The sequence below is a fragment of the Schistocerca gregaria genome, chromosome 1 (genome assembly GCF_023897955.1).
Source record: "Schistocerca gregaria isolate iqSchGreg1 chromosome 1, iqSchGreg1.2, whole genome shotgun sequence".
NCBI lineage: Eukaryota > Metazoa > Arthropoda > Insecta > Orthoptera > Acrididae > Schistocerca > Schistocerca gregaria.
In genome coordinates, this window is record NC_064920.1 from 970993127 (window position 1) to 971010054 (window position 16928).

General features: G+C 43.3%; 1 protein-coding gene across 3 annotated transcripts in view; it reads left to right on the forward strand.

Annotated features, from left to right (window-relative positions):
• Positions 1 to 16928, forward strand: part of LOC126276727 (regulator of G-protein signaling loco) — a 236652-nt gene that overhangs the window by 12248 nt on the left and 207476 nt on the right. The window contains exon 1 of one of the 3 annotated variants that reach the window (XM_049977302.1): positions 11076 to 11190. The exons of the other annotated variants lie outside the window; for them this stretch is intronic. Coding sequence (XP_049833259.1) covers positions 11146 to 11190 — 45 coding nt within the window. The 5' untranslated portion in view covers positions 11076 to 11145. Of the gene's footprint in view, positions 1 to 11075; positions 11191 to 16928 lie in introns of those variants that run through there. 3 annotated transcript variants of the gene reach the window in all.

Consider the following 16928-nt stretch of genomic DNA (forward strand, 5'->3'; position numbering starts at 1 on the left):
ACGCCACGAAGGCGACAAAGACGCCATTATCAACACCTTGCTGAGATTTAATAAGGTCGTGTAATAGGTCAGGAACGTAGCCACTGTACATGATTGCTGGCAGCAGTGGTCACGACAATGTACGCTCGCTACGAGACCAGGTTCAGGACGGCCACGTGGCACTACCGAGAGGGAAGACAATCGTGCTCAGCATATGGCACTGTCGCGTCATATTGCATCTGCAGTAGCCGGCTGGGCTGGCCGAGCGGTTCTAGGCGCTACAGTCTGGAACCGCGCGACTGCTACGGTCGCAGGTTCGAATCCTGCCTCGGGCACGGATGTGTGTGTGATGTTCTTAGGTTAGTTAGGTTCTAGGGGACTGATGACCTCAGAAGTTCAGTCCCATAGTGCTCATAGCCATTTGAACCATTTTTGCATCTGCAGTAGCAATTTGAGCAGTAGTTGGCACAAGTGACACAACGAACTGTTACAAACCGGTTACTTCAAGGACAGCTCCGAGCCAGACTCCTTTTAGCGTGCATTCCAATGACCCCAAACCATTGTCGTTTGCGACTTCAGTGGTGTCAATCGAAACTTCATTGGAGGGCAGAATGGAAGTCTGTTGTGTTTTCTCATGAAAGCTGGTTCTGCCTCGGTCTCAGTGATGGCCGTCTGTTGGTTAGGAGGAGGCCATTTGAGAGCCTGCATCCAACCAGTCTACGTGCTAGACACACTGAACCTACACGTAGAGTTATGGCCTGGGGTGCGGTTTCGTATGGCAGCAAGGGCACTCTCGTGATTATCCCACTCACCTTCACTGCAAAATTGTACGTTGGTCTGGTGATTGGACCTGTTGTGCTGTCAATCAGGAAGAACAGTCTAGGAGGTATTTTCCAACAGTTAAACTCTCGCCCACATACGGTGTTGTAACCAATAGGCTCTACAGAGTATCAGCTTGTTCCCCCTTGGCCTGCTGGATCACCAGATCGCACGCAACTCCGGCGTCATCCACAAGCAGCATTTACCGTCCCTGTGTTGACCGACCAAGTGAAACAGACATGTAACTCCATCCCACAAATTGACATCCGGCACCTGTTCAACACAATTCACGTACGTTTTCGTGCTTGCATTCAACATTCTGCCTGTTACACCGGTTATCAATGTACCAGCGTCTCACATTTGCAATGGCTTGTCTCGCCCTTACGTTAACTTGTCATCTCGCAATGTTAATCACTAAACATGTTACCGAGACAAATGTATCCCCGAAATTTCATTACTCTCCATGATCTATTTTGTGGTACTGCGATTTTTTTCGCATCAGTATACATGTAACGTCTGCTACTTCCTAACATTATCCAGTGGTCAGAGGTTTCAGTTTGTGGATCAAAATTCGCCATTTGTTTCGATACAGCCAGTCTTCTAGACGCCTATCTTCAGTAAATGTATCCGTCCAACTCTTACTCCATTTACAATGAGCTAAGACTAAAACTTTCTCATGTGCCTTTTGCTGCTCTCTGTGCATTATAGCGGTAAAGGGCTCCCCAAAATTATTCAAATGAAACTATGTCGCGTATTGAGAGCAATCTCTGATTGCATCGTAATCACATTGGCACTCCATGCCACTTACGTTGTGTATCTGTTTTTTTTTTTTGCTCTGAGAAGACGTAACTATTTTAGCGAAGACTGTTGTTTAGTGTGCGTTTTTAATTTTAGAACAGGGCATTCGGGCTATTGAATACCAACAGAGTTCGTTCACCACCACACTAAGCGCTGTAATAATAAAATAATAATAATAATAATTAGTCCCATACTCAGGGAATGACCGTAGGGGGAGCAGATGCAAGAATCCAGCATCGCTGCTCATGACAAAAAGAAACCGGAGTGGATAGAGCAGAGGTTGTGTATGCAGTATTAGAATCATAAGTTAAAAAACCTTTGGGAAAGATCATATAAGGCAGAATGAATACATAATATTCCATCGGAATTTCTAATATCATTAACGGAAGCGACAACAAAAATATTATCCACGTCATGGTGTAGAATGAGAGATTGGCGATATACCATGAGATTTTCGGAAAAAAATTGCCCACACAATTCCGAATATTGCAAGAGCCGGTGAAGTTCGAGAATTATCGTACAATCATCTTAACAGCTCATGCATCCAAGTTGCTGACAAGAATAATATACAGAAGAATGGAAAAGAAAATTAAAAATCTGTTAGATGACGATCAGTTTGGCTTTAGGAAAGGTAACGACACCAGAGAGACAATTCTGACGTTGCAGTTGAAAATGGAAGCAAGACTGAAGAAAAATCAGGGCACGTTCTTAGGATTTGTCACCTGGAAAAAGCGCTTGACGATGTAGAATGATACAAGATGTTCGAAATTGAGAAAAATAGCGGTAAGCTACAGGGAAAGACGGGCAATATACAGTATGTACAGGTACCAGAGGGAATAATGAGACTATAAGACCAAGAACGAAGTGCCGGAATTAAAAAGGGTGCAAGACAGGGATGTAGTCTCTCGCCCCTACTGTTCAATCTACATATCGAAGAAGCAGTGACGAAAATAAAAGAAAGGCTCAGGAGTGGGATTAAAATTCAAGGTGAAAGGATACCAGAGATAGTATTTGCTGATAACATTACTGTCTTCAGTGTAAGTGAAGAACTAAAGGATCTATTGAATGGAATCAACATTCTAATGAGTATAGAATATGGATTGAGTGTAAATTGAAGGAAGACGAAAGTAATGAGAAGAAGAAAAAAGGGGACAGAGTGTTGGTGATAATGAGGTAGACGAAGTTACGAAATACTGCTGCCTAGGCAGCAAAATTACCCGTGACGGACGGAGGAAGGGCAGCAAAATAACCCGTGAAGGTCGGAGCAAGGAGGACATAAAAAGGAAACTAGCACTTCCAAAAAGCGCCTACCTGGCCAAGAGAATTCTACTGGTATCAAACGTGGGCTTTAATTTGAGGAAGAAATTTCTGAGAATGTACCCTTTGATCACAGCATTGTATACCGGTGAAATATGGACTGTGGGAAAACCGGAACAAATGAGAATCGAAGCTTTTGACGTGAGGTGCTACAGAATAATATTGAAAATTTGGTGGACTGATAAGGTAAGGAATGAGGTGGTTCTGCGCAGATTCGGCGAGGAAAGGAATATGTGGAAAACGTTGGCAAAAAGAAGGGACTTAATGATGGGACATGTGTTAAGACACCAGAGAATAACTTCCGTGGTGCTAGAGGGATTTGTAGAGGACAGAAACTGTAGAGGGAGACAGAAATTGGAATACATCCAGCAAATAACCGAGGACTTGCAGGCGCTACTCTAATAGGAAAAGGTGAGACAGGAGAGGAATTTCTGGCAGTCCGCATCAAACCAGTCGGAAGACAGATGACAAAAATAATATGAAAGGAAGGTAGAGGGTGAAACCCGGTGCCGGCACATAGCCTGCTCTTCTCAAAAAGCACCACGAGAACTGCCGGGCTTAACGTCCCCATCCTACGGACGCACCACAAACAGTCCCTCGTTTCACGAGACACAGGAGAGAGGTTTTTAATTTAATCCTGGGCATTGGCGCAAAGAGTGGTGATTGGAAACTTCACGTCACGACCTCTCCTCTCCAGGCTAGCTAAATACTGGCAGTGAAAATTTGATCACCAGGATTCTAAGCGGCTTACCTCCGAGTCGAGCGCCACGCACAGACGTGTTTAAAAGTGACCTCGGCTATAGAGGCGAAATAAACCGCCCGAATAACAAGGCAGGAACATACACAAACGAAAAGAAAAATGTAATGTTATTACAACTCTTGTACTGAATTTCGATTTCGCTGTTCATTGCGGATGGCACTGACAGATTGTTGTTATAAATAATCATACTGAATTTTGATTACGCAGTTACTTAAGTGTGAATGGCAGACATATTATTACTATAAATAAACTCGTCATTCTTCAGTCGGCAATGAGGTCATACAAAATAGGAAAAAAAGGAAGAAGGCTCATTCATACACTTACACTCGGATTTTTACTTCGTTAATAGCAGTATGCCATTATAGTGCTGTGTGGATTACTGTTCATATTTCCATCAAACGAAATAAAATTAAAAAACATAGCTGTTCTCACATTTAGTAAAAGTAATGTATGGCAATGCAATTCATTAATTTTCGTACTGACAAAGTATTTCGTAAAAAATACTTGAACAATTAGTTATTATTGTCAGCAATCAGGAATAGGCATTCTTAAATTTCATTAGGGTATGTAATACTAAAAAAGTTTATTTTTATCGCAAGGTAATTAGCGTTGTAGCAACGAGTGCCTTCTAACACTGCATGTGCTGTACTCGTGCCCTGAAACATTAACTATGGTCATTTTAACATTTCTTAGATACGTGTAACTCTGCCCCTCACGCAGATTACATCAGTTCATGTAAAGTACTTTTTTAGTCTTTCAAACATTATTACAATTATAGGTAATGAGTGAGTGATTTCCATATCGTGAATTGAAACGAAAAGGGAGTAGTCCTATTACGGGAAATGAAAGACAGTGAGGTTACATGTCCATACCATGCAAGGCAGTTCTCTCACATTTTGGCGATGACAGGTGCCACGTTCATATCAGTTGTCTGACGATGTTTTTTAAGCAGTCTGTCAGTCAACTCTTTTATCCGACGCATCATTCACTTTTCCATGAAACTGAGATCATGCACAATTGTTCAGTCATTGGCCAACACTCTGTGCCATGCACAGCTAAAGGCCCGTACCACGGGCTTTAATGTCATTTGCAGTGGAATTATTCTGCTACATAGAATCCTTTGACTTTGCATCATTTGAGTTACGTTATTTAACAGAAAAATTGAACCCAAGTATATCGGAAAAGGTACGTTCTATCGGTGCATATGGTGGCAATCTCGCGCAGTTAACGTCCAGTCGATATGCTAGTTCTTCCCATACTTTGATCAACAAGTATGAAGTAACTGACTGTTCCACGATTGTTCCAACCGTGATTATCAAGTCTCGTAATCAGCTGGCAGCGAAATCCCATACATACAATTCATTAGAAGACACAAATAAAGAAGTCGCATGGCGTCGGACGAGTGAACATGGGGAACACGGTAAGCGAGCTATGGTGACAGGTCTCTTGCAGCCAGACCCGCAATTGGGGGCTCGCCAGTTAACCAGCCCCATTTAGGATTGCTCAATTGAAGAGACGCTCCAGCTTTTTTTCCAAATGAAGTACTGTGACCCACGTTGCAGTTGCAGAAAAACTGTAGCTGTAGCTTATCAAGATAAGCAGTTCTATTCACATCTGATTCAGTGGCTCAGCACCTGAAGAATAATTTGGAAAATATTTCGAGTAGATTTCCCCACCATGTCATAGTTCTGGGTGGAGATTTTAATTTGCCGGATATAGACTGGGAGACTCAAACGTTCATAACGGGTGGCAGGGACAAAGAATCCAGTGAAATATTTTTAAGTGCTTTATCTGAAAAGTACCTTGAGCAGTTAAACAGAGAACCGACTCGTGGCGATAACATATTAGACCTTCTGGTGACAAACAGACCCGAACTATTTGAATCAGTTAATGCAGAACAGGGAATCAGCGATCATAAAGCGGTTACTGCATCGATGATTTCAGCCGTAAATAGAAATATTAAAAAAAGGTAGGAAGATTTTTCTGTTTAGCAAAAGTGACAAAAAGCAGATTGCAGAGTACCTGACGGGTCAACACAGAAGTTTAGTCTCAAATACAGATAGTGTTGAGGATCAGTGGACAAAGTTCAAAACCATGGTACAATATGCGTTAGATGAGTATGTGCCAAGCAAGATCGTAAGAGATGGGAAAGAGCCACCGTGGTACAACAACAGAGTTAGAAAACTGCTGCGTAAGCAAAGGGAACTTCACAGCAAACACAAACATAGCCAAAGCCTTGCAGACAAACAAAAATTAGGCGAAGCGAAATGTAGTGTGAGGAGGGCTATGCGAGAGGCTTTCAATGAATTCGAATGTAAAGTTCTATTTACTGACTTGGCAGAAAATCCTAAGAAATTTTGGTCCTATGTCAAAGCGGTAGGTGGATCAAAACAAAATGTCCAGACACTCTGTGACCAAAATGGTACTGAAACAGAGGATGGCAGACTAAAGGCCGAAATACTAAATGTCTTCTTCCAAAGCTGTTTCACAGAGGAAGACTGCATTGTGCTTCCTTCTCTAGATTGTCGCACAGTTGACAAAATGGTAGATATTGAAATAGACGACAGAGGAATAGAGATACAATTAAAATCGCTCAAAAGAGGAAAGGCCGCTGGTCCTGATGGGATACCAGTTCGATTTTACACAGAGTACGCGAAGGAACGGATTGGAAAAGGGCACAGGTCATCCCCGTTTTCAAGAAGGGACGTCGAACAGATGTGCAGAACTATAGACCTATATCTCTAACGTCGATCAGTTGTAGAATTTTGGAACACGTATTATGTTAGAGTATAATGTCTTTTCTGGAGACTAGAAATCTACTCTGTAGGAATCAGCATGGGTTTCGAAAAAGACGGTCGTGTGAAACCCAGCTCGCGCTATTCGTCCACGAGACTCAGAGGGCCTTAGACACGGGTTCACAGGTAGATGCCGTGTTTCTTGACTGCCGCAAGGCGTTTGACACAGTTCCCCACAGTCGTTTAATGAACAAAGTAAGAGCATACGGACTATCAGATCAATTGTGTGATTGGATTGAGGAGTTCCTAGATAACAGAACGCATCATGTCATTCTCAATGGAGAAAAGTCTTCCGAAGTAAGAGTGATTTCAGGTGTGCCGCAGGGGAGTGTCATAGGACCGTTGCTATTCACAATATACATAAATGACCTGGTGGATGACATCGGAAGTTCACTGAGGCTTTTTGCAGATGATGCTGTGGTGTATCGAGAGGTTGCAACATTGGAAAATTGTACTGAAATGTAGGAGGATCTGCAGCGAATTGACGCATGGTGCACGGAATGGCAATTGAATCTCAATGTAGACAAGTGTAATGTGATGCGAATACATAGAAAGATAGGTCCCTTATCATTTAGCTACAAAATAGCAGGTCAGCAACTGGAAGCAGTTAATTCCATACATTATCTGGGAGTACGCATTAGGAGTGATTTAAAATGGAATGATAATATAAAGTTGATCGTCGGTAAAGCAGATGCCAGACTGCGATTCATTGGAAGAATCGTAAGGAAATGCAATCCGACAACAAAGGAAGTAGGTTACAGTACGCTTGTTCGCCCACTGCTTGAATACTGTTCAGCAGTGTGGGATCCGCACCAGATAGGGTTGATAGAAGAGATAGAGAAGATCCAACGGAGAGCAGCGCGCTTCGTTACAGTATCATTTAGTAATCGTGAAAGCGTTACGGAGATGATATATAAACTGCAGTGGAAGACTCTGCAGGAGAGACGCTCAGTAGCTCGGTACGGGCTTTTGTTAAAGTTTCGAGAACATACCTTCATCGAAGAGTCAAGCAGTTTATTGCTCCCTCCTACGTATATCTCGCGAAGAGACCATGAGGATAAAATCAGAGAGATTAGAGCCAACACAGAGGCATACCGACAATCCTTCTTTCTACGTACAATACGAGACTGGAATAGAAGGGAGAACCGATAGAGGTACTCAGGGTACCCTCCGCCACACACCGTCAGGTGGCTTGCGGAGTATGGATGTAGATGTAGATGTAGTTGAGAAAACGGTACATAAACTAGACTTTTGAAATACTGGAATAAAAAGCATTCTGTTTTGCACTTTCGCATTGAAGAAACTCGGTAATTTTCGGATTCCCAGATACTCATGTTGTGAGCGTTTACTGTTACATAAACATGAATTCTTGTTCTAGAACCAAAGACGATACGATAAAGATAGTCCACTTCCAGCACGAACACGTTTGTGACAATGGTACTCGAACCGTTGTCGTAGGCTTGAGAGCTAACGATTAAAGACGTAACGGACGTAGTTTCAAACGCTTCCTAAAAATTAAGTTCCTTGTGCATGGCTTCATCGCTGCAGTAAACTATTTGAAGATTACAAGCAGTTCCCCACTTAAAGCTGTTTAATACGTTTAAAAAGAATTTTTCATTGACTTGGGCTTTGTTAGATCATTTCGGCGTATGACCACTATCAAGTGCTTTCTGAAATATCCACCACAACGAGGAATAACGATAATGTAGTAGCGATGAAGGCAACGAACCCAGCTCCGCAATACTGAGCCGTCATATAATGTTATAAAGAAATTGTACCAGTTCGCGTTATCAGTGATGTACAATTATATTTATCCTTCGTTGTGTTGGATGTTTCAGGAAGTACAGCGTAATTGCCAAGTATCGTAATCAGCTGGTACTGCACAGGGGAATGTGTTTTAAACAGATTAAACAACGTAAAGTTACAAAATGGTTTTAACTGTCAAAAAGTTTTATTGGAACACCTCTACGTGGTACGAAACCCACTAACCCACCTCCCAAGAGATTTGTCTCAAAATATGGTCTCTCACGATCAGTGCACCGACTGTTTTGAATGGATTACACCATCTACGGATATTATCGCGCGGGGATCACACTCAAACGTATTATGGAACGCTCGCTGAACTATAAGGACGTAGTCGCGGATAGCGAAACAGAGAAGGCTTTCGGTTTACGACCCGCCTTCTTTGTTTACGGCCCTTTCAAACGGCGTGCTGTGAGAATAGATTACGTACGTGGACACAATTTAACTGGCGTATGTGTCATTTTATGGAAGCGTTGAATTGTTACCGTATACCACATCTAAGAGGTGCAGAAAACAATGAACCTTCCATTGTCTTGAATTATCCTGTAGCGTTTTAAGCTGGAACGACGTTAGACAGATAGGAACTAGAAATTTAATATTTTTCGACCTCATATTTGCCACCATTGGTGTGAATTAATTTGTGAAAGTCTTGACACGAACGATGTGCTCCCTTATGCATATCAATTCTTCACGTTCCTTCATTAGTGCAGTCAATGACCAGAAGGGTCCAAATGTGCTCTGTGGTTAGGTACAGGGATAGGGAGACGCGATGGTAAGTTAGGTGTTTGATATGTTCTATACTATATCCGTTCAAGATATCCATCAAGTTTTTATCTCTTAAAACGACTTTTCAATCTTCCTAACAGATTGCAGGTCGTGCAATTCGCGTAAATGACTGGCCGCTGATTTGCTTACGTATTGATGGCACCCGATAACGACCCAGATGAGTTGTGTAGGCTTTATATCAGGCGAATTTGGTCCCAGAGACGTCAACGTGAGTTCACTGTAAAGCTCGTCAAACCACTGTAGCAGGGTTCTGGCTTCGAGACACGGTTTGTTATACTGCTGAAAAGGGACATCATCGTCGGGAGAGACAAAAAACGTGAAGTGATGCAGTTGGTTCGCAGCTGTCAGCGTGACTTCGATTACTACTACAGGTTCAATCCTGCGTCCAGCCATCCTGATTTAGGTTTTCCGTGATATCCCTAAATCGCTTCAGGCAAATGCCGGGATGGTTCCTTTGACAGGGCACGGCCGACTTCCTTCCCCATCCTTTACTAATCTGATGAGACCGATGACTTCGCTGTTTGGTCTCTTCCCCGAAATCAACTCAACCAACCCAACTACTACAGGTTCCATCTAAGCACAGGAGAGTGTCTGCCATAGTATGATACTGTTCCCACTCGTGGCGCGCTGCACGTTTCGAGCCACCCTTCACCCCGATGACGGCGTTCGTGGAGATGACCATCGACCTAGTGTCGCATAAATATGATTCACCCGAAGAGCCGACATGTTTCCATTGATCGACGGTCGAATCCCGATGGTCCAGAGGAGGAGGAGAGTAGTGTTTAACGTCCCATCGACAGTGTGGTCATTAGAGACGGAGCGGAAGCTCGGATTAGGAAGAATGGGGAAGGAAATCGGCCGTACCCATTCAAAGGAACCGTGGCGGCATTTGCCTGAAGCTATTTAGGGAAATCACGGGAAACCTCAATAAGGATGGCCGGACACTAGTTTGAACCGTCGTCCTCCGAATCCGAGTCCAGTGTGGTAACCACTGTGCCACCTCGCTTGGTGATACTCCCGTCGCCAGTGCAATCGTAATTGACGATGTCGTCGGGTCAACATGTGAACACGTAGGGGTGGTCTGCTGCGAAGCTCCTTGTTGAACATTGTCTGATGAACGGTGTGCCCCGAAACACTTGTGCGTGCCCCAGCATTGTGCTCTGTCGGCAAATATGTCACAGATCACCATCATTGCTACTTTACAGAGCAGACAAGCCTCCGAACCGCATGTTCTATGAGGATTCGTGGACGCACAACCGTCTAGCGCCTAGTGGTAGTTTCACTATCCTACCTCATTCCGTAGATTCTTACGACAGTAGCACTTGGAAAATTCGAGCAACTTCGCCATTCTCGAGATACTCGTTCACAGGCTTTGCGTAATAATACTGCCCTTTTGTCAAAATCGCTTATCTCATGTTACAGCGCCACTACTCGTAAGGTCACCAGGCGGCATCCAATGTCACGGTGGGCAGTGATCGTAGTGTTTTGGTGTATAAGTGTAATTATAAACATCACGTGAACGTTCTTTAATGCAAAGTCCGCAGCTCGTGCTCTTGCGGTAGCGTTCTGGCTTCCGGCGCACGGGGTCCCGGGTTCGATTCCCGGCGGGTTCAGTGATTTTCTCTGCCTCGTGATGACTGGGTGTTGTGTGTTCTTCATCATCCCCGACTCGCAAGTCGCCGAAGTGGCGTCAATTAAAAAGGACTTGCAATACGGCGGCCGAACTTTCCCGCATGGGGCTCCCGGCCAAAAATGCCATACTATCATTTCATTTTTTTTTTTTTTTTCCCTTCTTCAGTGCAAAGATACCCGATGAAGGGGGCGTACCGTCGATTCCTTTAGTGACACCCAAGAATTAATAATGAAATTGTAGAACATTTTCTTGTATTGACCGTACAGTTTCCGTTCACGGTATAGAGAGGAGCGTGTTGTTTGTGACACGGCGGTACGCTTGAGAAAAGAAAGCGGCTGTGTTGTAGGAGTGTGAGCCACGGCGGCGCATTCCGTCCTTCAGCGATAATCGTGGCTCGTTGAGCCGTGTCAGAGGGCGGCAGTAGCGGCTGGGCGCCCGGCCGGGGCGATGCCACCATGTTCGGCTATGTTGTCTGCAGCGTGCACGGCCTCCAGCAGCAGGTACGTGCCACACCAAACGCCTGTATTCTTCCCTCGACTTCTACCTGACACGACGCTTTGCCGCGTCATCTCGGGATACAGGTAATCACGCGCGCGGTAATTCGTGGATCCTGCTGAATAACATACGCGGAGAGCCTTAGGTTACTACGTTCCCAAGTCGAAGAGATGTTCTCTGCGGATGCGAGCACGATTGCAATTTCTTGCTCGTAAATCCATTATATAGTAACCCCGCGCAGCTGCTGCGTCACGTTGTGAGAATCGCTGATGGAGAGGAACCTGTCATTCGTATAGGCGTGCTCTGGACGCGGTAGGTCTTCGAAACTAACATTGGATGTTTCCGGATTGGTTCCTTTAGTGGAAAAAAATGCAGATATGGACAATACAACGCTTACGTGACGTTTTTCGCACTGTGCCGCGTGAAAGCCTGTTACAGAGAACGTAGGATATTCAGTTTGTTGGTGCTATGTGTATAAGCTTCCAGTGACTACATTCTAGCCGGCCGCGGTGGCCGGGCGGTTCTAGGCGCTGCAGTCCGGAACCGCGGGACTGCTACGGTCCCAGGTTCGAATGCTGCCTCGGGCATGGGTGTGTGTGATGTCCTTAGGTTAGTTAGGTTTAAGTAGCTCTAAGTTCTAGGGGACTGATGACCTAAGATGTTAAGTTCCATAGTGCTCAGAGCCATTTGATTTTGATTATTTCTAGCTAATCATTGTGAGCATAAGAAACTGGTATCGTTTTTCACGTAATGACTGTTTTCTTTTATCGTCGATACTGCTTAGTGTAAAGAGACTCTATGTAAGTATGTGATAGAGATGCATCATTTGCAGTTTTTGAGAGCCTTAAAAACTTACTCTAACCATGGCTGTCGAAGAATGGCGATCTCCAATAGGCTCGCTGTTCAAAGCGTACATCATTTTAACGGCAGCTTGCTTGGAAGTTATTCGTAAAAATCTTCATTGTATTTTATGCTATTAAGTAAGTTAACCTGGTTTACAGACTGTGGCTTCGGTAAATTTTTACGATAGGAGTACTTCTGATCTACTATCTACACCCTTTAAAAACTCATCGCGAATGACACTTGAATCATTATTTAATTGTAATTCGCGATGAGTTAATAAAGAGGATAGTAGATCAGAAGAACTCCTGTCGTAAACATTTAAACCGTCGTTTTAAAATATCCCTTTGCAATAGCGTACAGAATTGATAGATAGAACTTCCCAACAGCTCAGTAATGTTACATAGACTAAATCTAGTTTTTGGTTTTCTTTTTTCGAATAGAAAATTATCACGAATGGTGAGAAACTGTTCTCAGTACCTTAAATGAGAAACATCGCTTATCATGTAATACTTTCGTTGCTTGATTGAAATCTCATAGTGCGGTGCGCCGACTGTGTGTTGAAATATGGAAAATTTCGCGCTGGGTTTCAGCTCGAAGTAAGGCGAGTGCACTTCGTCATCGCAGCAAGTCCACTAGAGCACGGTAGCGTTCGAAGCAGACGTCATATTCATGACTGCTTCCGTTTTTGTTGTGTCGGTAGTGCATTTTATTTTCCTTCGCATCATGGTAAAGCTGCCTGTTTAACAATGTGTGATTGATCTATACGACTTGTAAGCAGTCTCAAATGTTATTGTTAATCGTAATAGAAGTGTAAGCTTCACTTTCCAGCACTAGTTAGTATACAACTCAAAAGGCACGTTATAATTAGTAACAATATTTTTAGATAAACGTTAGAAGATTTCGGCCATTCATAAATAAGATTGTTGATTAAAACTGGAAATATCTGAACTACTAACAGCGTAGATCTATTTTCTGTAGATTTTGAAACCAGTTAACATATTATTCTAGCATCCGGTTAAGTGTACGCTTTGTGTAAGTTTCCGCTAGTGAAACAGGTTTCTTCGGACGGAAACAAGTGCGCGTTGTCACAGTTTGGAAGTTCATTTCGTTTTATACATTTTGTTTCGTGTTCTCGTTATGTGGTTTTCTCGTAGAAGGAGTCTGAACTTCCGTTCCTCACTGCTTGTCCTTTTGTCGGCAATGACCTCCATAAAACAGTTGTTCTTCCAGGAGGCGTGATTCATACTTCCGCTGAAACGGCTAACAGCCTTTGTGGCCACCGACAGGAACGCCAACTTCTCTGAAATGAAAATCAGGATAGTTCATCTTTGCGTGGGAGGACTGCTGTTCGTAATGTAATTGCTGGCCATTGATAAACTTAGCGAACTCATTATGTCCTCTTTGTTACACAAGACAACGGACTGGTTGAGATGTTAATAAATCTTCACCCCGGGAGAGATTAGAAACTTATTGAACTTCGTACCTCATGTTTGTTGGAGTAGGCGAACACGATAGTAAGAATCTGCCTCATAGAAATTTTGAACAGAGGTAGTCAGTATTCAGATTGAGGAGGGTGCAGCTAATATTTTATTTGGAAAAAAATTAACTACGTGTAGTTAGGTCTAGTATCCAATTAACTGTGCACGAACTTCTAAAATTACACAGAATGTAGATTGAACCAAGCAAATTAACAACCCAACGCAGACTTCTTCAAATAGTAGAGTCTGTACTGAAGTCGTATGACCACACGAAATAGACATATTATGAGGGTCTCAACTAAATTTTTGAACAAATGCGCATTAGATAACCACGTTTACATTTGACATTACTATTGTCTTAAAAATTTTGTATTATTAACACAGTGGCAGCATAGACACTGTGAGTAGTTTGTTTATAATGAGCGTATGGAAACAGTATGTGACAGCCTCACAATTTCATATTCGAGTAATCCTAATTCAACAACAATACCTTGAACTGCTGCATCCAAATGTTACTTAATCAATCGCCTTCAGGAAACAATATATACAATTACATACAGTTAGTTTGCCTCTCAGCGATACGAAGATCGATCACAATCGACTGTTAAAAAAAACGGGAGGATGAAACTGCGCTGAACATATTATGTTGGTAATTATTACTTTGGATCATCTGTTATTTGCACGTCAACATAAGTGGCCTGAGCCGGTAGTTGTGACCGAGCGCTTCTAGGCGCTTCAGTCTGAAACCGCGCGACTGCTACGGTCGCAGGTTCGAATCCTGCCTCGGCCATGGATATGTGTGATGTCCTTAGGTTAGTTAGGTTTAAGTAGTTCCAAGTTCTAGGGGACTGATGACCTCAGATGCTAAGTCCCATAGTGCTCTGAGTCATCAGTGGCCTGAAATTAATATACTATTTTGTCATACATATTGAACATTGTTGAGGTTATGAACAGTTAGACATTTTCCGATTTTTTTACGACATAATAATAGTGTAAATGAGTACCTACAGATTTCGCAAATGTTGCTCTACGTGTGTTCTTGTTCCGGTTTTTGAGCTGTTCTGCTTACTGTCATTCGAAATTTCACTTGCACAGCACTCACAAATAAACTCATTTTGTCATATGGGTTTTGGATGTTGATGCCAACTGTTGAATTGTATTGCTGACTACGGAATGTGTGGGTGTGATATATGTGCGATCTCTCTCTCTCTCTCTCTCTCTCTCTCTCTGTGTTTGTGTGTGTGTGTGTGTTTGGTATTGGTACCTTCTTCAGTCCTATTGTATCATTTCTGTAATTAAGTTTAGCAAATAGTTTTAGTTCATGTGTATCTGGTAATGTGTCACCTGTTTGTTCCCTGCAATGGGTTTCTGGATATGATAGTTTTCTGCATTCCAATGCTCAGCAGGATGAAGAGGGTCGGCACGTGACTTGCCGGAAGATAAGGCAAGCTTAGGCATAAATCGAAGATTGTAGTACAGTCTAAGATGCATTAACATTTAAGCGTGAAAATGATTCATTCCCCATAATTTTGTACACTTTGACTGTAGCTCAAAAAGACTCGTGTCAGTTGGTGTTAGGAAACGCTCAAAAATTTCGACCAAGTTAATGCAAAACCCGTGTACATCTTATGAGGTGATAAAACTTGGATATATTCGTAGAGCCGAAAACTAAGCAGCAACAATTGTTTGGGTGCACCAAAACCGAAAGTAACTCGTAATGTCCGTGCACACACTTCCAAGAAAGTGATGACGTTTTTCGTTGCTTACTATCGACACGTCGCAACCATTGCTTTATAGGATCAAAGAAGAGTTATTGCTGAGTGATGTACATAAATTTATTTTGCCATGAAATAAAAGAAATATTCAGTAGGGTAGAAAAAGGTACCTCATGCACTAAAACACACTCACTCACTCACTCACTCATTCACTCACTCACTCACTCTTCTCACATAGCACGACAAACATAGATTATTTGACCGAGAAAAACATTGATGTCTCATTGCCTGTATTCATCTGATTTATCGCTTGGCTAATGCAAATCTGACCAAAAGTAACTGTTCACCATTACTGAACGTTAACGTAGCGTGTGCCAACCCTTCGCCTTTATGATATCTTTATCTTTGCTGGGGACACTTTCAGTGCCGTGTTAGAAAGTCCGTGGAGGAACGGCATCCCAGTATTCCTCCGGAGCCGAAACCAGTGATGGTTGGGGCATTGGACATTGAGGTCTGGAAGGATGTCGACTTTCTAACTCATCCCAGAGGTGTTCCATTTCGTTCTGGTCGAGAGTCGTGCAGGCCGGTCCATTTTAGGAATGTCAATGTTTGCAAACCAATGCCTCACAGATGCTTCTTTAGGACATGGTGCATTGTCATGCTGATGCAGTTGTTATCTCCTCTGCTGTACGCAATACACAGTGCTGTAAAATGTATGCATATTTTTCTGCATTTATCGTTTTCTAAGCTCAATAAGGGGATGATATGCTAACCATGGCCGGCCGCGGTGGTCTCGCGGTTCTACGCGCGCAGTCCGGAACCGTGCGACTGCTACGGTCGCAGGTTCGAATCCTGCCTCGGGCATGGATGTGTGTGATGTCCTTAGGTTAGTTAGGCTTAAGTAGTTCTAAGTTTTAGGGGACTGATGACCACAGCAGTTGAGTCCCATAGTGCTCAGAGCCATTTGAACCAAGGATCCGTAGAATTCCTCCAAGAGAGAGCACGCCTCCATTGTGATCCTGTTATTAATCCACTGGATAATCATGAACGAAGATATTCTTTCTACATTGACATTATGGGCTGATATGGCAAATAAATAGTTTGCAATTATTACCATCTCAGAGTACTGCTGAAGATGGTCGCAGCTTTTAAAAAAACTCACCCATTTCTCGTGACACTGTAATGGGGCTTCATCTTCATCCGCCGGCCGCGGTGGTCGGGCGGTTCTAGGCGCGCAGTCCGGAACCGTGCGACTGCTGCGGTCGCAGGTTTGAATCCTGCCTCGGGCATGGATGTGTGTGATGTCCTTAGGTTAGTTAGGTTTAAGTAGTTCTAAGTTCTAGGGGACTGATGACCACAGCAGTTGAGTCCCATAGTGCTCAGAGCCATTTGAACCATTTTTTTGCTAACCATGGAAAACACCCCAGTATTGTAACACCACATGGTTATTGGTACTGCACACGTAACGTTTCGTGGCATTGGCCGTACCCACGCCTTTCCATCGGATTGTCACAGAATATAATATGATCCATCAGTCCACATCAATTGTTTCCAGTCTGTCTATTGGGGTCGCCCTTTACACCATCTCAAGCGTCACTTACCATAGACAACAGAAATTTGCGGCTTATGAGGAGCTGCTCGCTCATTGCAACCCAATCTTTTTAACTCTCTACGCGCAGCCATTGTGCTAGCTGGACAGCTGGTAGC